We start from the raw sequence: 26,072 nt of genomic DNA, 5'->3' as shown, positions 1-26,072 counted from the left end.
ATCTCGATGAGCTACAGGCTTGTGTAGTGGTTCTTAACTTCGACTAGGGGTCGGAACCATCGACATCACTAGGGGTGAGGGAACCTAGTACAACAGTGAGAGTTCATGCACAAAAAGGAATTCGATTGAAATTAAACCATTTTTGGGTGGAAACATTTATTTTAATAATCTGCATGCTACCCCACATGCTTACATCACTTTTGCGACGACTCCATGATCGTGTCATTTTGCAGTATATGTAGTTACTCTTAGAGGAAAGGAGGGGGGTGAGTCTGAGCTTTGATACGAACTACTTATTGGTAGTAACCTGTAACACATAGTGGCATTAATGGTTTTTCATATTCCGCAACAACATAAAGTACGAAACAGCAGCCTTCATAATCTGGAATGGAATTCGTAAGAAACTGACGACTTCTAGGTGACTTACGGTGACGGTTGTTAAAATCGAAAGTGGAGCAAATTTTCCGATCGTAAACATCAGTCTCTTCTGACTTCTTCGGATGAGCATCAGCAAGGCCTTCTGGAATCTTACATCGGCGCCGATAAACTCAACGTTGTAACACGAATTAGACAACTCGGCGCTTTCTGTCAGTACTTCTTCGGAAAAGTAACAGTCTACAAAGAACAGTATGCAGGGAAAAAGGATAAATCCGGCAAATTTCCAAAATTGCAGTCCAAATAAGGCGATCTAAGCCAAATATGGTAGTGAAAAATTAACGACATAGGCAACTCACGCTTGACATGCTATACAGGGAAAAGCACGAGAAGACTGACAAGGTGAGGAAACTAAAAAGAACGCATTTGTTAAATACATCTTCCACCATCTCCACGAGCGTTGTTAGCGAGCAATGGTACGTGACTAACTCCTTCAGCCGTTTCTGGAAGACATTCCATGCCTCGCCCCTTTCTAGTTCTGAAGGATGGTATGCCAAAATGTCCTCGACATTTAATCTTAAGTATTGAAAGTGCATGCGCAGCTGCACCAAGATGTTAATTTTTAGGCCGTCCAGCATTATGTACTCGTGCGCGTGACCACAGTACATCAAAACTTGAAAAATCAAACAGCCGACGAAACTGAAGTTTAACGCAGACTCTGGCATCGAACTGAAAGGAAGTCCACTACGTTCAGGAGTCAGAATCCACACGCTGACAATGGCGGTAACAGTTACTACTCCCATGGGTCTGGTCACCTTCGCCTTCAAAGAATGTGATTACAATCGATTCATTTGCTACATCCTTGACTACCGCCGTCACAGCAGTTCTTCGTAGAGAAGACCGAAGTTGTTCTCGACCTTTTCCACTGGGTATTTCAATGTTCTCCAAGAAGTCCATAATTTTCACCAAGGTGGTTCTTTTAGCCCGGGGTATTGTAATGTGAGGGATTGCTGTAAAGAACCATAAGTGAGCTGGCTTAAAAGCTCCCATTGCGAACCTGTCACAAGGCCCATTCCGTACAAAACATCTTGGAGATCGTCCTTAAAGTTCCATTTTCTCAGCAACACCATGGCACTGTACACGTACAGGCATGACGGAAAGATCCACAACACAATCTTATCTATCAGACCGAATTTGGAGTTAAGATTCAACCCAAAGAGCTTGATATACTTTCGCATCTTTTCAAAACAGCAAGAGGTGCTCATGATGAGTCCGACGTTGGATTGGAATAAGGAAGTGATATCGGATTTTAATCTAACGCCATAAATTATGAAGCGACAACCTGTCAGCTGGTTCCGTTCGGGTAATTATACGTCGCACCATTCAATTATGTAAGAACTCCATGTTTAAATCAAGTGTAATCGTTAGCGGAGGGCGTTTTCTTTGCATATTTCGTATTTACAGTATGCAATATGATTGATAACCAAGATTTAAATCAGGGGCCCTATGCCTTCGTCACAGCGCGCAGGCAAGAGGTTATTGATCTGCAGTTGGGCCCCTTTTCAATAGCTCGCATGGTCACAAATTGAAGTTTCTGATGAGCCGTCGCTTTCGGACCACAGGCACATTCTTCTCCAACTAAATCTGGCACCTCCACTGCAGATCCTGTGAGTTTCGGAATCCCCGATCCGCTGAATAGGACTGCTACGTGGCGAAACTGTCAGAGCGGTTCGATGTACCACCTTTCACATTTGCTCTGTCAGGCAGGTGGAAGAGGCGGTCGCATTAATAAGCGTCACAGCCACAGTATCATATGAGGACAGCTGTAAACTGCGGACCTTTTGAAGAGAACACCTTGGTGGAACTCAAACTTTGAAAAGGTTCGTAAGGAAGTTCGCAGGGCCATGCGAACTGGGAAGATCTTAAGTTATCGCTCAGCGCAGGTATAAAGATCATATTCGAAGGTGTAAACAAGGATCATGGAGGCGGACCTCCTGTGGTAACATGCTTTTAATAGAACACGTTCAGCCCATTAAGAGTACATCGCCGGTGTAACGATCCTAGGGGTCTATCAAGCCGACAGTGAAAACGTTGACTTACCCTATACTTACCGTTGGCAACTCTGGGAAAAAAACTACAAGCAGAGCCACCTACCTTTCAAGTCGAAACGATGGACGTTTCGTGGCACTTTTGAATTTGGATGGCAGTCGGCTCGATATGGGTGGCGCGAATGAACTCCTACGTTGTGTAATCGGTTCTTGTATGTGTTGGGACGTGAGACATAATCGGGAAGGGAATTAAATAAAAGACAGAACTTTTTGTGCGTAAGAAATTACCAGAACAAACAAATATATTACGCACACAAGACCATACCAGGGAAACCTTCTATGGGACAAAAACCCCGGCATATGCCACACAAATACATGAAATAAATCACCTACAGCAATAAAATGCAAGAAAAAATACACATAAATAAAACATCCCAAATTGTATGATAAAAGTCAGATAATCAAATCAAATGCAATTAAACAAGTTCATAAAAACAAAATACACAAGACATCATCATAAATGCAGTGGAAAACCTGATAAATCAATTCAGTACAAAAACAAGTCACAATACCTGTACGATCAATTGAGCTAACACAACTCGTAAAATAATAAATTGCATGTACATAGGAGACATGTAAATGGTGTGGCTCTACTCCAGCCTTCAGTTAACATAAATTAATTTAACACGAAAAGTACATGTGAGAATGCCAATAGCAAGTATTCATGTGAAAGTCGATTATCGCTCAAGCAGAACATATTTTAAATAAACGAGAGGACCCCTAAATATCTCGCATTACTAAGTTGCTAAGAACTGCAATCCGCACGAGACGAGTAGTCAACCGATACAGCAAAAGATCGAACTGAATTAGGTACCTACTCCACGGAGACAGAATGAACCACTCACGCACACAAACATCGAAACATCAAATAAGAGAGCCCCCCTTCGTATAGCTAACGCACAAGAACTACAGCGCGCCACGAATAAGAAAGTAACAGATACAACGAACAATCAAACTGTATTAGGTACTTCCCTCACGGAATACTTACGAATCAATCGAACAGAGCAACATCGCACTGATAATCAACTCCTCGTGAATAAAGAAATAAATACTTAATAAAACAAAATAATGGCATAATCACCGGTACAGTATAACAAACACGATTCATCTAACGGTACTCAAAAACAAAAGCATAGAGTACGCCATATTTAGACATCGCAGCTTATGCAAAATCCGAAAAATGAAAATAATATCAAATTGTGGCAAGAAATTCAATGATTAATAGTTAATACAAGAAAGAATAAAATGGTTGCTACCTGTAATTACACCTTCAAAACACCACATCTAAAATAATCAAGAATAAAAACCCAGGAAAGCACGATGCCCTCCATCGACCTCGTCGCCATGTTCTTCATTCCCCCCGTTCTTTTTTTCCCCTAGCTTCGTTACGAAAATCCCCTAGTTTTCGATATCTGCGCAAAACGGTCGATCGGTTATATACAGAGCATATCATATTTTTGTTTCAGATGTAAAGGTGTGTGCCTAACCATAAGGGTGGATTATCACACCGGATAGGATATTCTCGGCTCTTCTGCAAAAAGGGCCTGACACTGATTTATGCGGTCTGCAATGGTTGGCCGTCCTCATGTACCTTTATCTGACGACACATGTTTGAATGTCTCACATAGGCTGCCTCATTGTTAAACGTTTTCTCTATCAAGGAAGTATTCTGCCTTGACCTTGAGCCAGCTTGACTTTCCGGGTACTTCTGGTGGTGCTTGGAAGCAGGTGTAGTTTTAGAACTCTTCCTCTCTACTCTTTTAGGCTATGTTAGTGCACTGTACTTGCTGGTGCAGTAATTGACACGGTCTCCATAACATCTTCTTTTCGGGGTGGGGAGTGGATTTGTTTGAAAACGCAGACGAGATGCTTTGGAATACGATTCCATTACCTTATACATGACATACAAACAAACCGCAACAGTGAAAGTGCATCGAAAGGATTAGAAGCGTAAATCTTGGGATTAGTAAAATCGAACGCCTCATTTAAATAATGCATACGGTGAATACGAATCACGCAAAGAAAACTCACTCCGCTAACGATTACACTTGATTTAAACATAAAGCTCTTACCTACATAATTTAATGGAGCGACCGAACGGAACCAGCTGACAGGTTGCCGCTTCATAATTTATGGCATTAGACTAAAATCCAAAATGATTTCGTTATTCCCATTCGACGTCGGACTCATCATCGGCACGTTAGGCTCTTTGCAAAGATGCGAAAATACCAGAGACATGGAGAGAGGAGATCGGTGATCGACGAGTGCGCATCCAAGAAAGGGTGCGACCTCATGGGCGCTGCCATTTTTACACCCGTTGTGTCATGTTGTGTTTAATGTTATTTTAGCGTGTGTTCGTGTTTAGGAGAGCTTTTTTCGAGGTTTAAGTGTTTATTTTGTAACGTCAACGTCACTGGCATTTTTTTTTGTTCATTTGGATTGAGATATTAGTTTCTTCCTACGGAGCTGCTGCCGAATAGTGTAGTGTATGAAGATTGCGTTAGATGTCTCTGGGTTGCGTCAGTAAACCTTTATAGTCCTGTTCAAATTTCGCGCTTCAATGGGTGTCAAAATGGCAGCCCCCTTGTTTTGTAACTTCGCGCAGTTTCATGCGTTATCTCCTCTCTCTCTGGAAAATACATCAAGTCCTTGTAACCGGCTGGTTACTTTTCAACTCTTCCTACCGTTTCTTTCTCCAACTACTTTGGAGTGGCTCTTCTTACACAAAACAATTGTTGTTGAGCTCCGGCTAGAGTTCAGTCGATTGTCCTTTTCTGGCCTCGAGGAAATGGGAAAGGATAAATGAATAAAAATCAATAATCTTTATTAAAACGTTCTTATTTTCTTAGAAATTCGCTTTTAATCTGTAAGTAATACATGTTAAAAGAAATGGTGGTTGAGGCGGCACATTCCTGTAAGAGCAGGGTTAACTTATTCATTCACAAAACTTCACTGCATAAAAAGGAAAATTTGTCTTTATTACGTTAACTGAAGTCAAAATATTTACCCTAGAACCGCCCAGTACAGAAAGAAACTTAATTTTTGTTTCAGAAATTAATATACAGTGTGTCCCAGATCGGGTGGGATTGCATGGGTAACTTTCTTATTATTAAAGATAGAGAATTGGTTAAATGGACAATGTTTTGCAGTTTTAGATGCTTATTTAAAATTTCCTTATAGAAATTCAAAATGTCGAATAGGTTCGACGTAAATTCAAAAAAAATAAAATTGGTCATTTCCTTTAATGTCTTATATATCATCGAAAGTATAAGAGATATTAAAAAAAGTTTTATATAAAAGTTACTGTCTTTGATACGCCTAATTTAGAATTGATGTCAAAACAAAATTCAAGATGGCTACCTTTGAGGAACATTTACCAACTTCCTAAAGTTAAATAGGTGCCATATTGGATTTTTAGAATGATAGATTTTTTAATTCTCTTTTCAAGGAGCTATCATAGCATAAGATTGAAAATAAGATACCAGTTATATCAACGGTTTTTATATTTTAATCAAGTAGGCTATGGTGAATTAAAAAAAAACAAAACAAAATCTATTCGGGGCAATAACACGATGAAAATAATAAGAGTTTAGGACGGCCTACTGCAGGCTGCTATTCGAATTTGGGTTGGCCAATCACAGGCAAGCTTCAGTGAAACGTCTTTGGTATCCTCAACGCACACGCACCGCGCTCAGAATATAAAGTGGGAATCTTCTTCGGTTATTTAGCTTATAATTTTCTCCGGAATGTCGTGAAAATCATCTTCGGTTTAGATACGGTGGCTCGATGGAGATGGTTTCGTTTGGTTCTTTACTTTTATTTTCTTAAAATTTCGCCTCAATTCGCTTATACGAATACGCGCTTATGGTTTACGGGCGCGAACGGCACAGATGTTGCTCCGTAGAAAGACGGTGAGCAACTGCTGCTTTGGTGCAGGAAATTTCCGTATTTATACCCCCGTAGCCCCATTTCTGCTTGATGCGCACAATCCACTGTTGTTTATATAGATATAGCCATATAGCTCACCCGTGAATAAAGCTGTTGCTAATTTGACAGCGGTTACAATGACTTCGGATTTTGAACTTAGCGTTAATACTTGATACTCAATTACTCATATGCAGATTTTCCCTAATTTACTTTATTTACATAGTATGAACGAAATTCTATTTACACCGCGATCATTACTTAAATCTAATTTTCTTCCTGATTCATGACGGCCATGTTTAAAATCCAAATTCGGATAAAATGAACTATTCGCAATAGCACACATCAAGAGAGGGCGCTGTGCTTTTTAAGTATGGCCGCTTGTTTGAGGACAGCCTGATTCCTTTGTGTATGGATCACATAAGAGATCAGGTTGTATTTTACAAACCTTTCGTTTTCGAAATATGCATGAATAAATTTCTACATCTACATTCGCACTTGGGAGTCATGATTATATTTAGACTTCACATTTTAATTACTTAAATTAAACTAGCCTGTACAGGAATACTGTTACACCCTTCGGGTTGAATTTCAACTACGAATTTGGGCCGAGAGATAAGATTGTTTTGTCGATCTTTTCGTCAAAGAGTACAGTGCCATGGTCTTGCTGAGAAAATGGACGATCTTCAAGAAATTTTGTCCGGAATGGGGGTTTGTAATGAGAGGTTTTAAGTCAGTTCGCTTTTTTTTACATTATTCCCGAATATTATGGACTTCTTGGAGAACATTGAAGTATCTGTTAATGTTCAGCAATTCATAAATATTTAATACGCCCCTGTTGCATTTTAGATTTTAAGTTTTTTTTCTGCTAGATGGCGTTGTTGTGATCCATCTTTTTCAACTGTGATATTAGTCATAGTCTAAGCGGTACACAGAAAAATCTGACGAATAATGCAGAAAGTGGCAGAAAGCATGCCGTTTGGAATGGTCGATTTTATGTCCAATAGATCGATTTGGCCCGCAGCACCCCCTTCGCCCGCCATGTGGAACCAATATGGCGGCTATTTAAGAAAAAATCTGTTTCTGACTAAAAAAATACATGTTAGTATTTCAAGGATGGCATGCAAGTAATGTTTTCAGGATAATTTGAGGTCGCCGATTTCAAATCTGAGGTTAAAAAAACAAAATGTAATAAATTTAAGCTTTAATTAGTTTTATTCTTCATGGTACTCTAATGAAAGGTCTCAACGAAAGGAATTAATTTCTACCAACCATAACCCTCCTCGATCTCTTATCGTGATCGGGTATATTTTCTTATACCTCAGGAACGGATTGTCGTAAGAGGCAGCTCATTCCTGTTGAAGAGAATGGAGAAAGTCTTAGATCAATTCCGGAGAAGCGAGATTCTAACAAAAGATCTGCTTCACCCCCAGCAACACGCCTATTAAAAAGGAAAATCGACAATCACGGTCCTACATAGTTTAACCGTGAGTTTAACATACAAACTTGAAAGATGAGGTAACTCTAACCGCGTTTGCGGATACAGAGGGTGTTTTCGATAACACTTAGCATGAAGCCATCGAAGCGGACGCTGGAAACAAAGGCCTCACCTCCACAACCCGCCAAATTAAATGTCCCCTCAAAATCCGAATCGATACATTACCTGAATTATGTCTTTAAATCAACAAATACTGTCAAATGCAGGTAATACCTACATCCAGTTTTCTTTAGTTGGGAGTTCAGCCTTTTTGAGGAAGGAAATATACAATTTTGTTAAGGATAAAACTGTCAATTGAATTCAATACCATTGAATTTATAACTATCAGAAGCGCAGGTTAAATGGCAGGATATGTGACTGTTTTCAATAGTTTAAATTACAAGACGTAGATGTCTCTACCATCGAGAAAGATGAATAATAATGTCAGTTTTTTACCTTTGTTAATTATTATACAGGAATCTGTAATGAACCCACTATCTCGATTTGTAATTGTTGTATACAGAATTCTAGATACCCAAGAAACGTACTTATAAGGCATTTATGTGGCACACAGGATGTTGAATGACGTAAGATAAACATTCTTCCTTTCATGAATCGTGAATTCGTGACCTTACTTAACATTCCTTAAGGAAGATTGAATTACATTTGAACAGGAAAGCAAAAAATACGCAGGCATCCTTGATCACTGTAACAGAAATTAAATGAACCTACCTATCTATTCTTAATTTTTGTGTGTGTCGGTTAAACCGTTGCCACCGGTTAAACTACCTAAGACAGGGGTCGGCAACCTATTGAAACGGAAGAGCTAAAAATTACAATTTACAAAATTTCCCAATTCTTAAAGAGCCACAAATAATTTTTGATTCAATATTATAGTTTTTGGCTATATACAGGGTCCTGCAACAGTCCGTCGGTTTTTCCTACATAGCTGATAGATACCTGGTAAAAATATTGGTGGTTGCGGATCTACAGAAATTATTTTTGAATGTACAGGGTGTTCCATTTTTACGATGTCAATTAATAACTGATCTTTTTAAATAGAACATCCTGAATATTTGGTTGTTTCAATGCCGTTTGTTCAAAGTGCTATAACTATTCTTTTTCAAATGGAACTACCACTATTTTATTTCGCTATTCGCTTTTGTCTTCTCTTAAATGTTTATAAGGGGTGCCCTGTGCTTAAACTCCGCAGTGTTTAGGTTATTCAATATTTTTCACAAAAGTACCTACTCATTAATTAATTACGTGTTTATACATCGGAGTAGGCTGGCTATAATAAAAAAAACAAAAGAATACCAGAAAGTAAACAAGTGTCAAAAATTAGATAATTATTTGCTGCAAGTATACTTTTGATACAAAATAAGATTAATTAAAAAGGCGAATTTCGAACAAATGAACTAATTTCTTTAGATAAATACGGAGAGCCGCAACTTTATAGGTATCAAAAGAGCCGCAGGTTGCCGACCCCTGATCTAGGATCACACGTCACACCTGGCAATTTTGATACAAAATAAAAAGGTCGTTAACCTCTTTTCTTTTAAATTCTGACGTTTGAAATTTGTTCTCAATGGTTAATCGATAACTTATCGATAATTATCGATTAATAGATAGTCAATCGATAAATTAAAAAAAAATGGTCGACCGGTCAACAAAAAAAGAATTTTTTGCGCATGGGATTTACACAATATATATTCTGACTATAATAAGCAAAAATAAATAAAAAGTGCGATTAAGACATCGAAAATATTTGCTTTTACAAAAGTTACAGCGATTTGATTGAAAGCTTTCAGGGGCGAAAATTAAAGCTGGAATCTTTGTTTTCCCTTAAAAAAAAAGAAAAATGGAGGGTGATATTTTTCCGCGGTTACTTAGCAAAGAGGAAAAAAATCCTGGAACAGTTTTAAGGCAATAGTCCATGGTTTCCCGTTCAGTGTTTCCTGGGAAACCATAGAGCTGAAAATTATGACGAGCTGACAGGATTTGGTTTTGTATCATGGGGTATAGAATGTCTCTAAAGAATAAAGATGCACAGGTTACATTCTCATTTAGATCAATTTAAGGATAATATGGGAGCTTATTCGGAATAAGGACAACACTGTCAACACTTTCTCGAGACAATGGAACTTAGGCACCTTCCCAAGGCCAGGAAGTTGGAAGCATGATGGAAGATCAGATTCAGTTGAACATGACAAAAACAGCAAAACTGTTCCATTTTTAAACATTTAGACTCTAAGATAAACAAATTATAAATGTAGAAACGTTACCATTTAATAAATCATGCCTATGTAAGTAGGATTCTATAGGTATTTTTATTTTTTGGTTTTTTGCATTTTTTTCACACAAAAACAAATACATAACCATTTTTTGTTCTAATTCTTATTTGTGGCTATAGAAGCAATAAAAATAAGGTATATATGTCCCATGCGCAAAAATGCTGTAGACCGGTGTAATTTATCGAAAATGTTAAAGGATTGGTCGATAAACCTATAATTACCGATAATCTATCGATTAATCTCACAACTAAACTATTAAGATAGATAATTATCGAGAGAATTTTTAACGACATAAACTTTTCAATGTTTAGGTATACCAGTTTACTTCCAACAAAAGCGATGTAAGAGCATTGTTGAGTTGCCATATGATCACAATTCACAACCTACTGCTGTACTCATTTTTGAGGATTATCATCCACTTGATCACCTTTGATTTCAGACAACTTGAGCATCAAAAGATCCTGTTTTATTTAAATTATCTCTCGCAATATCAATACCAAAAAAACAAAAATGTTAGCGAATGTACGCATGGATGATGTAATATATCGATTGAGAATATATATCGATGAGATTTATGAAAAAGTATCGATAGTTTTCTCTTGATAATTTCCGCTACTTATTTATTAATCGATAAATATCAGAGATAGACAATTTTCGTGGCAATAATAATAATAATCGATTATTATCAGCAGCTAACAATCATTATTAATTATTTTCAAAAGTTATCGATAATTATAAAAAGTTATCGATAATTATCAAACGTTATCGATCATTATCGAAAATTAGCCTTACGATTTATCGATAATTGTCGATTATTATCGAAAGTTAACGATAAGTGATTAAAGTTATCGATAATTATCGATAGTTATCAATTAATGATTAATCGATAATTATCAGACTGAACAGACTTATCGATAAATCGATAACAATTTCATTTATCGCTCAGCTCTAGTAGGTATACGAATTCACGTAAACTGGGACCGATTTATTTGTGCACAATGCTGCATGGTTATAAAAAAAGCTGATTCGAGAAATTTAGTTATCAAATGTGAATGTGGAAATGATGTAGCTGCCTGCTTGCAACGGACAATATTTTGCCTTAAAATTTTTTTTGATCGTTTTTTAATAACAAAATCTCCCGCTTTCAGTAAAAATGTGGAACCTGCCTATTTTACTGCCTGTGAATAGAATGTATGAAATTGCATTCCTTCAAGGACAAGGACTGCAAGCTTCGTTCGTCTAAATGTATTATTATTTACATTACAAATTTACGCAATGCTTCTTAAGGGATCTATTTTTAGAACATTCCAATCCTATTTATAAAACCATTCCAATGATAACACAAAAAACATCCGGAGTTCCTGACATCTGACGATTAAAAAGGAAAATATTCGAATGGTCAAAATAAATGGTTTGTAATGCTGCCATCTAATGTCAATGTAACGCTCCACTTTCGATCGCCCACGGACTTTCAAACGATCGAACTGCTCCTAGCGGCGGCCAGTTGGCACATGGTCACAAACTGTTATATGGGATCCGCGCTTCTGATTTATTTGAAACTGATGTGTGAGAACCAGTAATCTGTTTGATAGAAAGCGTCTATCTGGTCTGCCCACATCAAGGATTGGTCCATCCACGTGCGTTTTTTTTCATTTTCGGACTTGTAGGAATGTTTCACACTATTTTGCGTAATCACAATGTTCACATTTAAAATTATAGTTTGACGTTTCAATCTTTGCTGCTTGCAGACCTTTTTGAAGTGTAGAACCAAAACATGAGGAAGATGTTATTGCTTACATTATTATACGAAGAATCACCAGCAATAAATTAACCGAGAACACAAGTAGCTACTTATACCTACCATCAAAGTAGGTAATCAGGTTTCTAATAATTGTACGTTAACTATAACGTCTTGGAAGCCACAGTTACGAAGGACCTATTGCATTTGACATTATTAAAATCTTGTGCAACCGAGGAAGTTGCGATTGTACTTTTACTCTCAAACGCCTGCTTTTATATCATATATGACTTAGGGTCGCAAGCGTAACGCTTGCAGCTTCCAAAATTTCATTTGGGGTATATGAACTGTCGCTATCATCCATTTTGATATGCACAAAACACACGCAAAGATGCTAATTATAATTATGCACAAAACACACGCAAAGATGCTAATTATAATTACATATGACAGGAAATGCTTTGTTTTTAATTGTCTAAGATAACTATGATTTTCAGAAAAAAAATGTTTATGAGAAAATTTTTGAATTCTTTTTTGAGGATCGCCTAAAAAATGTTGTGTGCACCTTGGCCAAAAGTGATTTGTTAGGCCTCATCTGAATTGCGGCCTCGGCTACCGCCTCGGCCACAAACAGCAGCTTCGGCCAAAAAAGGTCACTTTACGGCCTTGGTACACAAATAACTATTCTATTACAATTTCAAATTTTTACGATGATCTTGTACCTTAGACCATATAGTACATGGACTGCTAATTGTAACTAAAATATGGTCAAGGACATCGCCTGGGTATGTGAGTTTCAGAGTAAACGAGTCTGTCCGAAGTTGTCCGATGAGACACGATTTGAGACTGTCAACCTATAAATTAACAAACTTCAATTAATGAATCGCCTAGATATCCCAAAAAAAGCAAACTTATTCTTATTTGTGGACGTATAGCAAATAATAAAGAGTATTTAAAGCTTCCCGTACTACGCGGTTACTATAAAGCTGTTCTTTAAGCGATCCTAGTGGTGTTTACACGACTTTAGTTTACCCTGAGATTCACATACCCACGACTACAGTGCCCTCTACCCGTGACCATCCATTTTGTATTGAAAGCATAGGGCGAATAGCAGTCCACGTACTATATGGTCTAAGTCTTGTACACTAATGGACCCCATAGCGATATGTCTCTACCGAAGTTTGACATTGTCTCCAGAGACTCATATATGGTGGTGGGGAGGATTTAATTATTACACTCCATATTTTTAGGAACTCCATGACTTTATCTAATAGATTAGTGATCAGTAATATTTTATTAGACCTGTCTTAAAGGATTTCCAAACTGTTAGATAATTTTATTGAATGACATCATAAACAGATGACCAGACTTGAAAATGGTTAATCTGTTACAGATAGCGTCTGTCGCAGCAATTAAATTCGAATCAAAAATGAATTACCTATACAAATGTACAATGATGTACCTACAGTGATTGAATCATTAAAAAAAAATGCTGCTGCTACTCGCACTACTCGCGCAAGTGAACGCGTTTGTAAGGGTAACTGCCTTTAAAATCACCACTAACTGGACTTTTTTTAAGCAAAATGCGTACGATGTTTTTCCAGAACGTATGGAAGTCGAATATTACGATCCCACCATTTTGAACGTTTCCTGCACTAACTAAAAGTATAACCGAACAACGCGTACGTTTATTTTAACGGCAACGTTGAAGATTGATGCAACTGATGGAGATCTCGTAAGAACTGACTTACCCTACGTGCTATACTAAGTAATTTTTAGGTTTTGATAACGGGTTACAAATGGCTGAGTAATCGTTATCGCCTGGACATCCTTCAATTCAACTTGACACTCAAAGATGCAATTCGCTTCAAGTACTTTGATATAGATCGCATGATGCAATCCTGTACGACACCTCGCATCGAATGGCCTGTCATTAAAGGGGTAAGATTCAATTAGACACGCCCACAAGTCTTGTAACCATCGATGTAGGTTAAACATACATTAAGGGATTGGGTGCCTGACAGTTCTAAGTTTCCTCCGGGCATGCCAGAGGGAAGGTGGAAAATAGGGATGCGATTTTTTTCGTTCAACGGGATACATATCATGTCTCTTAACTGGTACTGTGCCCTGAAATACAAGCTTAAAATGGAATGGAAGTAATGCGATAACCACATAATATTCCTATTTACACTTTAAATACTAGTAGGATAGCAAGTTGTGGTGTTTTAATGTTAGTAATAGTAAAACACAAAGTTTGTATCTACAGTAAGTGCACACGCCACCCACATAACACCTTCACGCCTCCGTACGCGGTCATATAGTTTGATATTCGTGTGTGTAAATAAATAAAGTTAGTTTGCCCACCAGTGTAATATTTATGTACCCGTATCCAGCAACAGTGGCCCATAACGGGGGACTGTGTTTTTCAAGGCTCCGTCAATAACAAGAGCAAGATCAAGGATGCCCGAAGAAAACCCACCAAGTCACAATGGAAATACTCCTTCGAACTCTCACCGACCAGAAGACCACCACCGGCAAAATTTACCACCAGCTTCCACCGTACGAAGGACGCCCAAGCATTTATCGATCCGATTACCACGTAACAAGCAATGTAAGGACACAAACGAAAAAACTCGCAGTGTTGTTTGAAATGGACGCCGCGACATCGTGGCAAGGAGTGAAAAAGACCATTTCCACCTGGTCGAAGCCATGACCCTACTCGAACTGGCGTTCGGACCTCATAAGCCATCCGAAAAAGACGAACATGAAAACACGGCCCTCTTCATCTTTCAAAAACGTGCAATTCTCGCACACTGTTTTCTTCATTACAATGCCCAAACTCAATCTATCGTTGTAATTTTAACCACGCAATTTGCCGCTCCTTGGTTATCGGTTGTCGACCTTTGTCTTTTTCTTTCGTTTGTGAGAGCTGTAACAGAGTGTATTTAGTTTGAAAAACAGCTGAGGCGTTGTTGAAAACGCATGGAATTTTAATTGCCGCCATCCATATTTTATTCATCTTTGGGAATTGATTTCATTTAATTGGGAGATTCCGGACGGATTCATCTTTTCTCCGATATAGAGAAGGTGTTTTTGCTTTTTCTTCGCAAGTGAGCCATTTGCATTTAATGTACTTGAAGTGTGTTACGTAACGAGATAAAAACCACTATAACGACTACTACGTTAATTTGTTCTTAAACTTATCTAATGTGATTTGATCACAAAGATTGCTCGACAAACTATGACGAGACCTTAAAACCTTTTATGGGGATTCGCCTTGTTTATTTGTGCCTCGCCCGCAAGCTCGCTCGGCTTAATAAACGGCTCGTCCATAAAGACTCAGTTTATGTACTTGGTATATAAATAGCTATAAAAGTGTATTGTATAAGATTTCAATCGAATATGACGTGACAATACGTTGGGTACGTTCCACTTAACGCCCGTAACGATCACGACCGCGACCGCGGTTTTGTCGTTCCACTAGCTTAGAGGCGTTGTGGGCGAAACCTTAAGTGGAACGCTTTTGAGTACGTTGTGACGTCACGTGTGAGTGAACAATTTTCCAACATGGACGCCGTTGAGGAGATCGTAATGCGTAAAGGATACAAAGTGGGGTGGATTATGAATTCAAAAGTCACATTAACTTAGTAAATATTTTTTTATTTTTCAGTACCAATTATTGACACATACTTCTTCGCTTTACACAAGATATTGCTTCTTGTTAATAAAATATTGAAGACGACTTTTGAATTTCTATCATATATGTTGCCGCCATACTTAATACGATGATAATGAACACCTCCCCAGAATTTCTTGTGGGAATGCTGCTTCGAAAACAATTTCCTTCTTCATTCAAAACTAACGTGCATTCTCATTTTCATCAATCGTTGCATTACCATTTATACGAGTCTCATTCGCATTCCCTGGTAAAGCACTTTGCAGCAAACTAGTTGCAAATCTAAGATCTACAATAAAGAAAATTGTGTTAAAGCAGAATTTTCCTTAACAAATAATTTTTAACATTCAGGAATCAGCACAATATACTTACCAGTTTGTGGATGTAGAACATCCCTAGTGTAATGTCCACCACAAGGTTACGTTCTGAAACACGTAATTATAGTTTCTCCATAACGAAAACGAAAAACTTGTAACGCATGCGTGTTCGAACAATCAGTGTCTGACAGTTAAATGTCTCTAGAAATGTCTCCTGTCAAGAATGTAAGGTTATTTCGATAAATTCATTAATTAACTTTTCTACATGGTTTAAAGGCTTCACAATTTACATGTCATACTTCACCATCAAAGCCAGGGGATTATCAATTGCTTACAATTTTGCAGTAATAAGTCACTTTTATGTAATTATTTTATAATCTTACAATTAAATAAATACAAATTACTTAATTTGCAAATTAACAAGAATCTTCTGTGTCACTGTCTTCCCCTAAATTTATTATAATTGGCAGTATATCTTGCATATCTAACAATTTTTCTCTTTCATACCATTTCATTATTTCACCTTCAGTGTGTTTGATTGAATTTTTCCACATATCTGGTGTCACGACATTAACTGCTTCTTGCCACATATTTAAACAATCAGCCTCTGTTCTCCCATCTCTAGCAATATGTTTATTATAATAAGTTTTTGTTATACCCCATATTAACTCTATACGGTTAAAAATACAATGGTAGGGTGGAAGGCGCAACACTTTATGACCATATTGTTCCGCTAATTGGTCAACAAAATATGTTTTTTCTGGTTTAATTCTGGAAACTAATGACAGACGGTTCACTTAAATTTGGAAGCAATTGATTTTAAAACCAATGTAAGAAATTCGTCTGGTTCATTTCTCCGTGATAATCACCACTTGAAGTTTTATTTTTTTTTATAGGCTATTCGGGATCAAAGCCCATAAGCCACGTGGGGGTATACAAGAGTGTACTAAGGAATCACAGGGCCACACGCTTCACGATTCGGGGCCTATCGAATCGACTTTGAAATCACACAAACGATTAATCAGCTATCGGAAAATGGGTTGTATCGCACAAAGGAAAGGGGGAAAAACGGACTTGAAGTTTTTGATGCAAATAATATTAAATTTGCACCAGGTATGAATCCTTTCTCATTTCCAGCATGCACAATTATTTGTCTGTAACCTATTTTTTGCTATAATTATTGTTACCACTATTAATAATAAACCAACCGCTTTCCATCAGTTTTGATAGTTTTCAACAAATTGGCACAAATCTTTTTCCTTGAAATCTTTGTACTGGCGCAGAAAACAAATTCTTTTACTTGCCACAAGGGGTAGTTCCATTAGACCTCGCCTGGGCTCTTTTTTTCATTTAAATTCAATTTCTTTTAGCACTGTTCTAGGAGATGACAGGCTCGCCTGACGGCTCGCCAGTCAACTTCTCCTATCGCCAGTAAAAACTCACTTACTTGGCTAATAATGTAAAATACTATTATCTGTCTTCTACAAACTCCCACCAATTTTATACTATAAAATTATATTGTACTATAATAGTTATTTATGCATCAAGGGCATTAAGGCGACATTTATGCCAAGGGCGACAGGGCCCCAGGACCTCCGACCCAAGGGATTATGAGTCGCCCGAGGGTTAGATATCGAGTAATGCCTGAAGTGCATACAAAATGATATTTTTTATCGTTCCAAATCATGCATTTCCAATAGAGACAAGTAATGACTATTGTTTGCCCAACATTAAAGTGCTTCTTACGAATCAAGTAGCATCTTTTTTTATTTCTTAATATACAGAGTGACCCAACGAGAAGTATACAGAGGGCTTTTAGGGTGTTAAATTTAGAAATTTAGAAAAATCCTCGAGCACGTAGATTTTGTATTCGAGGGGGACAACTTTTGGAATACAAATTACGAATCCAAGTCTTCGCCCCTCTACGTAGGGAGCTTAATCCCTAAAATTTTAAATGGAATCCTATGGCAAATGGCACATTATTTGAAAGCCAATTTAATCCTGATTACTAATTTGCTTTGCTTTTTAAATTCTATTGATTCGTTTCAGAGAAATCATCATCAACTTTACAAAGAAAGTTCCTGCAAAATGAAAAATGTGTCCGATAGGTATTTTCGCACAATTAGGACGTTGTGCGCGGGTGCGGAAGTAATGACAACCTGGTTATCTTTAAAGCATCATAATAGCTCTTTAATTGCGCAATTTTTCCCTAATTTGACCATCGTCACATCTTGGATAGTTTCGGATGTGTATATCTTGGACACAGTGTATATTGCAAAGGGGTCCGAAAAGGCGCAAACATGTCTGGTTACGGCGCATTTGAGCGCATGGTGAAAGGTACAAGGTAGTGCAAAAAAACATGTTAAAAACGTAACTTTTGAAAACGTGAAGTTAACCCCTACAACCTTTTTGAAAATGTATCATGACTAACAGTGACTGCGCTAGCTCTAATTCAATTGGTGCAATTGAGCGTATAAGCAAATGGCATAGATTCATTTAAATATCTTAACAAATACAAAAATTGGATTGCGCATGCCCCCCCCCCCGCTTTTTGAAAATATGTCATGGCTTAAGCGTAATGGAGTTGGAGCTGAACGGTTAGCGGTGTGTGTTCTGCACAAGGCATAGTTATAGCTCCCTGCCTTTTCCTCAGCGTCCGCGTTATACACGCTATTAACTATCTCCCTTGTTTCATGTTAAGGTTTTTATCTGTTACAGAATAAGGCAGAAAAGCGCCTTTTTAATTAATACGGCCATTACGACCAGAGTTCCAAGGTGACGACTCTTTGATATAACGTTTTATTACATTACATATTGGTTTTCGATATAATCGAATTGTAATTACTATATTTGTTTGAATTGTCATTTATTAATTTTAGCTCCGCGGAAATCTGTTTTGAAATTGATAATTTTTCCGACCACGAGTTGATCCCCTAAAAATTGAGTTGAATTTAAACGTTTACATTTCAGATCTAGTGTACTATTTGCAATAATTTAAGATCGTTTATTAAATTGCTCTCGATTGCTTACGTTCTACATTGCCAATTATTTTTCTTTCTTAGTAAACCAGTTTTTCTAATAAGAACAATGTCGATGTTGACGGTTTCGCAGCAATGAATTAATTGTTTTAACAAATAAAGTTGTGCAACAAAAACGTTAATAAAGACTTGTTCGAGGGTTTCTAATCGCTTGATATGGTGAAAGGAATTGCTATCCCTTTAACTTGTAAAGAAAGCGCTCGGGTGGGTACTTAAGCATACCGTTTACAGGGGAAAGATGTAATGTGCCCCTTAGTAAATTATTAAACTAATTAGTAGACTAATTGCCTCGAAATAGGGGCGCAAATTTCTTCCTTAAAGGCGTGGTCCTAAGACGGACCTAATTACATTTAACCTTGTCGAAATTATGCATTCTAAAAGAAAATCAAAGATGACGCTCTTCGTTGATAAACCAAACCTCCTTAAATAAGAGGGCTGATTATAGATAAATGCAACAATCGTTGATGGAAATTACAATATGTCAAATATCAGCCAAAACCTAAAGAAAGATACACTTAAAGTACATTAAATGCAAATGGAGCACTTACGAAGAAGATGTAAAAACACGATTATACCCTCTCTATAATATAATAGTAAAGGTGAATCCGTTCAATACGGCGGAATCTCCCAATGAAATAAATTCAATTGCCAAAGATTAATAGAATGTGGATGGCGGCAATTAAAATTCCATGCGTTTTCACCAACGTCTCGACTGTTTTTCCAGCGAAATACAATCAGCTAAAGCTTTCACAAACGAAAGAAAAAGACGAAGGCCGACAACCGATAACCACGGCGCGGCAAATTGCGTGGTTAAAATTACAACGATAGATTGAGTTATCTCCTCCAAGGTTACGACTGTTACGAGGATCTTTCAATAAGTATTGTAACGAAGAAAATAAACCGTTATAGAGTGCGAGGATTGCACGCTTTTTTTTCTAAGAGGGTCCGTTTTTTCATGTTCGGATGGCTTTAGTGGTCCGAACGCTAGTTCGAGGAGGGTCATGGCTTCGTCCAGGTGGAGAATGACCTTCCGTTGGTGGTCTTCGGGTCGATGAGAGTTCGAAGGAGCATTTCAATTGTGAATGCACTTGGTGGGTTTCCTTCGGGCATCTTTGATCTTGCTCTTGTTGGCGGCGTCTTGAAAAACACAGTCCCCCGTTGTGTGCCACTGTTATTGGGTTATGTATGGTACCGAAATTATACACTGGTGGGTAAACTAACTTTATTTACACACACGAATATCAAACTATATGACCTCGTACGGACGTGTGAGAGCGTTATGTGAGTGGCGTGTGCACAGGTGTAGGAAAGGGTCGTTACAAACTTTGTGTTTTACTATCACCAACATTACAATACCACAATTTACTATCCTACTAGTGTTTAAAGTATCGTAAATAGTTTCAACGCAAATTATTTGGTTATCGCATTACTTCCATTCCATTTTAAGCTTGTATTTCACGGCGCAATACCAGTTAGTAGTCATGATGTGTTTCCCGTAGGCCGTAACAGTTCGCATCCCTATTTTCCACCTTCCTTCTGGCATGCCCGGAGGAAACTTAGTACTATCAGGCACCCAATCCCTTAATGTATATTTCACCTACATCGATGGTTAAAATAAGGGTGGGCGTGTCTAATTAGAACTTACCCCTTTAATGAGAGGCCATTCGAAGCTTGGTGTCGTACAGGAATGCATCATGCGAATTATATCAAAGTACTTGAAGCGAATTGCATCTTTGATTGTCAAGTTGAATTGGAGAATGTCCAGGCGATAACGATTACTCAGCCATTTGTAACCCGTTACCATTATCTAAAAATTACTTAGTATCTATTTTTAGAACATTCCAATCCTATTTATAAAACATTCCAATGATAACACAAAAACATCCGGAGTTCCTGACATCTGACGATTAAAAAGGAAAATATTCGAATGGTCAAAATAAATGGTTTGTAATGCTGCCATCTAATGTCAATGTAACGCTCCACTTTCGATCGCCCACGGACTTTAAACGATCGAACTGCTCCTAGCGGCGGCCAGTTGGCACATTGGTCACAAACTGTTATATGGATCCGCGCTCTGATAGTTATAAATTCAATGTCAATACTTATGCCTAATAAAACAAATTATTATTTCTTATCTTTAAAAAATCGACATAAATTTCCGAAACTAAGCAAATATGTCTATTTCTAATTCTAATATCTTCTAACAACTAAAAGTTGGAGAAAAAATTTATAAGAGCAAGAGATAAAATTGATACAAATAATTCACCTCTTACCCGTTTCAAAGGCTTCCAATAAATTGTGAAACGGTCAAATACGTTTTAAACTAGAAAACGTGATAAGGAATTTATAGAAAATCTCTGAACGATAACTTTTCCTATTAATTTCCAGTGAAAATTGTTTCGTAATGTAAGGCGAGGTTTCCCAAACCGAAATTCAAACCAAAGCAACTTATTATCGCAGTCGACCTTCTCCCCCACTGTATTTCGTGAAAAAACTATGTTTTAAAAGGTGTTGTTTAAAGTGATATTTTGTTATTGGTCTCGTACTCACAATTAGCACATTTAAAATCTTTAGAATCGATATGTTTTAAAAGGTGTCGTTTGAGATGGTATTTGTCACTTGTCGCGTAATCACAATCGGCACATTTAAAATCTTTCGAATCGATATGTTTTAAAAGGTGACGTTTAAAGTGATATTTGTTATTTGTCTCGTAATGACAATTAACACATTTCAAATCTTTAGAAACAATATGTTTTAAAAGGTGTTGTTTAAGGTGGTATTTTTGTCATTTGTCTCATAATCACAATTGGCACATTTCAGATCTTTACAATCGGTTGTTTGAAAAGGTGACGTTTAAAGTGGTATTTGTTATTTGTCTTGTATTCACAATTAGCACATTTAAAATCTTTAGAATAGGTATGTTTTAAAAGGTGTCGTTTAAGGTGGTATTTGTTATTTGTCTTGTAATCACAATCAGCACATTTAAGATCTTTAGAAACGGTATGTTTTAACAGGTGTCGTGTAAAATAGCGTTTGTTGCTTGTCTCATAATCACAATTTGTACATTTAAAATCTTTAGAATCGATGTGTGTTAAAAGGTGTACTTTAAGATATCGTTTATTATATGTACCATAATTACAATGAGCACATTTAAAATCTTTAGAATCGGTATGTTTTAAGAGGTGTTGTTTAAAGTGATATTTGTTATTTGTCTTGTATTCACAATGAGCACATATAAAATCTTTAGAATCTGCATGTTTTAAAAGGTGTTGTTTAAAGTAGCCTTTGTTATATGTCTCGTAATTACAATGATCACATTTAAGATCATTAGAATCGGTATGTGTTAAAAGGTGTTGTTTAAAGTAGTATTTGTTATTTGTCTCGTATTCGCAATTAGCACATTTAAACTTTTTAGAATCAATATGTCTTAAAAGGTGTTGTTTGAGATATTGTTCAATATTGGTTGCATAATCACAATGAGCACAGTTAAAACTTTCTGAAACATTGTGTTCCAACTTACTGTTTCTGTGTTGACTGAAGTCACATTCAAAATCGTTGGAAACTTCAGTTTTAATATTCCATCCACAATCAGTTTGTTGTTGTACTTCTTCATCAACCAGCGATTTGGAGCACTGGGCAGCAATGGTAATTTCGTCCTTTATGGTAACCAATGCTTCGTTGCTTACTAAAATGTTTTCTTCGAAATCGGAATGGATTTCTTCTTCAAGTTTTGTTTCGATTTTAACGAGTGATTTGCCGCCATTTCCGTCCATATCTAGAATCAAAATAACGGGTTACACTTATGTTTTTCGTTTTTCAAAATTACTTACCGGACACGTTTCCTGGCTGCAGCTCAAGTACCGGTAAGGGTCAACTTTAGGTTCATAGCGTCTCACGTCCAGTGGCGGAGCGAGAGGTTTTATTTTATACTGTATCCCAATTAGATTGGAGTGATCACATACAGGGATGTGACTTGCGTGACGCTCCATAGGGATTTCAATGTAAAATTCATAACATGCGATTATTGGCTCCCCAAATTATTTTAGAGCAAAAATGTATTAAGGTTTTTTGTAGAAAAAAATTTTTACGTCATTCAACCGTATTAGTTTTCAATTTTTTGCATAATAAAGACGGAAAATTGGAAAAATAAAACCCGCATCTTTTGTAATAATCTGCGATGCCATGGAAATTTATAATACAAAAACAACGCCAATATCCGTCATGCCATGGAATGTCTGCGTTAAAACAAATCAAATTCTATCAAAAAGTATTATTTAGAACAGCGAATTCAACATAAAGATCTAAACGATTATTCCTAATATAACAATTTACAATAAATGTTCGAATACGTCACCATTAACTGCAAGACAGTAACCAAGTCGATCATAAAATCCATTTCGAACTGCTGCTAATTGATAACTGGATATCTTCTTGTTTTAGAAAATTCCATGGTATCGCAGATTATTAAAAAAGATGCGGGTTTTATTTTTCCAATTTTCCGTCTTTATTATGCAATAGTTATTTACGTTATAAGGCCGGGAAGTGGCTTATTAAAGTACGAGTTTAGGTGTTTACGGACGAGGCGACGAAGGAGCCGAGTTCGGAATTTCTAAATTGATCTTTTGTCATGAGAGGTTTCACCCTGTAGGTATATACAACTACGGCGATACATACATTTTTGAGAGTTGGCAACCATGCAATATCTAGGTGGGAAAAAGCTGCCTGCGCCAACTAAAAAGCACGTTGAGCATCTTATCTTGAATGGCGGTCGTGAACGCGTCGCTCCATAAATGTTTGTTGATATTTTTTGTTTTTTTAATGCAGGTAGTAATCTTTGCATTTCTTTATATCGTATTTGTGTTTTCAATTCCACATTTTATATTTTTTGTGGGTTTGAATCTTTGTTTTTGAAATTTCCTTGGTTTAACCGCAATGCATAATCACATATGTGATACCGTTATGCTATTGTTTGTAATTGTTTACATTTTTGGTGTAATGCTTGCTTAATTTATGTTTATTGATGTTGATTACTTGATCTTGTCCTCGAAGTAACATTCATATAAGTTTTGATAATTTTATTTTAATATGTGGAATTTACCGATTCGTTTGATGTATGTTCTGAGTTGTTTGTTACTAACCATTTTCTCCGTCAATGAAGCAGTCACAGGGGTGGTAAAAACTTTAGTCAAAATTGAGCTACGACACCTAATTCCGTGATTGTCTTCGACTTTGAACTGTAGGCTGGAAACCCCGAAACCAGGGGCGGACTACCTATCTTGCAGGAGTGGGATTACGCTAATCAAAGCTCTTCAGTTTTGAATCTATGTGCGATAAATGAGTTATGATTCGTAATTTCGACATATCTTGTTTTTAGTTAGATTTGCTAACTTGCTTTTAACAAAAGGATTTTATTGCACCAAAGATGAGTCACCATGGCCATTTTTAAACGTTACCGGGTTGGCTTTATTGCCGTGTTCTTGTAGTGTAAAGTTAACGTAGAACCTGGGGGTTAAGTACACTACAGTCAGTTGAATAGAAATCAAAATCCTTTAAAGACTCAGTGTAAACATTTCGCAAATTGAATTGTGTTGCTATCTGCAATCAAGTGGCCTCAAGTAGAAGTGCGATCCTTGAAGGTAAGTTCACTAAAGATTCGTGGTCGCCATTTTAGACTTAAAAAATTTTAGTTTTAAATTTAAAAAATTTGCCGATTAACTAATATGCGAGAAAATGAAGCGCGTTAAGATAAGAAGCGAGTGTAAAACCAGATAAGGATTGAAACGCCGGGCACGCACTGCTAGAGTGCTCACGTCCATTCGGAAACTTTCAATCTACCACCACCCTCCTAACTGATTCAGTCATCGGTCTGGCCCACCGACACAGTTGATAGTTTGACGTGGGTTACTCGTGCAGCCTAAGCATTATTCCGCTCAAAACGGCGTTGGTGCCTTTTACCAGAAAGAGCAATCTCAACTTATCATGGGCGTCACCACCATCTATCTTAGTAAAGAGTTCAAATACCCGGGAGGGAACTCCTATATTTGGGTAAGGTGATAAAAAAGACAACCCTGGCACGTAGAAGGCTACTGGAACTGGGGCTTAACGCCTAAACGGACCAACTGGTCCTATGAAACTATCATCAGATCCATGGTCACACACAATCTTGAATTGTTGGATGTCGAGCATCTTTAAAAGAAACGTGTAGTCCAAGACGCTCAGGATATAAAATGAGAAGTTTCATGAGTCCCAGGCTTCAATATTTGGATTTAGACGTTTTGCGAAAAATGCGGCGTCTCGTAAAAGATCAAAAAGCCCAATAAAGGTAGCGGACTAATTCTTTAATTTCTTTATATTTTTATAGCCACATGATTGTGTACATCTATAATAAGTATTTAATCTGTTGGTGTTGTTTACTCAACCACTATTGCACGTTATACCGGTCCATAAACGATTTTTTTTCTATTTTTAACACCAGATACTGCGTATGACTGCAAATTTAATTGAACAAATTGTAATGGAATAATTACTTTGACCTTGACACAATTAGTCATTTGGAAAAATTAAAGCAGATTTTTCCTGTAAAATTACGACAAAGTCAATGAATCCAAAGATCAGAGGTTAATATTAATATTTGATCCTCGATTTGATCATACAAGTACGTCACATCCGGGCTCTCACCTGGAGGTCTCTTTGCATGCTCTCCAGTGAGACACTCTCGCTACCTCCCCTTATTTTCACTTTAACGTGGTAGGTACCTACCTACTGTAGAGCTCGCCAAACTTTCCATCGAAAAGGTGAAGGTGATCAAGAAACGGTGGGGCTCTGGAGATTTAATGTTTCCATTTCTTTATAAGGAGGTAAATCAATAAACTTTAGTTTAGTTTAATGCGCAAAATAGTATGACCCACTCCTTGCACGTGCAAGATTCAACCTAATTGCATCGATAACAATTTATCTTAAGTTCCCGCACGATGTTTTTGACTGATCCGTAACGTGTAGTAATAACTGACAGTATTTTTTTACATTCTTGTTTTGGTTCATTGGCTTTAATCTACTTACTTATCAAGTTATGGCTATAATTAGAATTAAGCCAAATCTATTTCGTTGGGGTTTTTAGGCAAAGGA

The 26,072-nt window shown here is 37.2% G+C and overlaps 2 protein-coding genes and 1 long non-coding RNA gene across 3 annotated transcripts; 1 reads left to right on the top strand and 2 right to left on the bottom strand.

Annotated features, from left to right (window-relative positions):
- Positions 1 to 325: 325 nt before the first annotated feature.
- LOC116180699 lies at positions 326 to 1,613 on the bottom strand. Its single transcript, XM_031500815.1, has 5 exons — positions 1,433 to 1,613; positions 1,246 to 1,385; positions 735 to 1,196; positions 428 to 688; positions 326 to 382 (listed from the first exon to the last, which is right to left on the bottom strand). The coding sequence occupies exons 1-5, from the start codon at positions 1,611 to 1,613 to the stop codon at positions 326 to 328; spliced, it is 1,101 nt and encodes a 366-aa protein (XP_031356675.1).
- An 11,700-nt stretch (positions 1,614 to 13,313) lies between these two features.
- On the top strand, positions 13,314 to 14,298 carry LOC116181272. Its single transcript, XR_004147227.1, has 4 exons — positions 13,314 to 13,447; positions 13,496 to 13,651; positions 13,696 to 13,857; positions 13,906 to 14,298. It is a non-coding gene; the product is annotated as an uncharacterized LOC116181272 (long non-coding RNA).
- A 5,854-nt stretch (positions 14,299 to 20,152) lies between these two features.
- LOC116181330 lies at positions 20,153 to 20,747 on the bottom strand (the record flags this gene model as incomplete). Its single annotated transcript, XM_031501654.1, is given in 2 exon segments — positions 20,153 to 20,544; positions 20,593 to 20,747. Coding segments are annotated over 2 exon segments (326 nt in total), but the record flags the coding sequence as incomplete, so codon positions are not given.
- Positions 20,748 to 26,072: the final 5,325 nt, after the last annotated feature.

Source organism: Photinus pyralis, unplaced genomic scaffold (assembly GCF_008802855.1).
Source record: "Photinus pyralis isolate 1611_PpyrPB1 unplaced genomic scaffold, Ppyr1.3 Ppyr1.4_LG9, whole genome shotgun sequence".
Taxonomy (NCBI): domain Eukaryota; kingdom Metazoa; phylum Arthropoda; class Insecta; order Coleoptera; family Lampyridae; genus Photinus; species Photinus pyralis.
The sequence above is the reverse complement of the archived record's forward strand: the minus strand, read 5'-3'. Positions and strand labels throughout refer to the sequence as shown.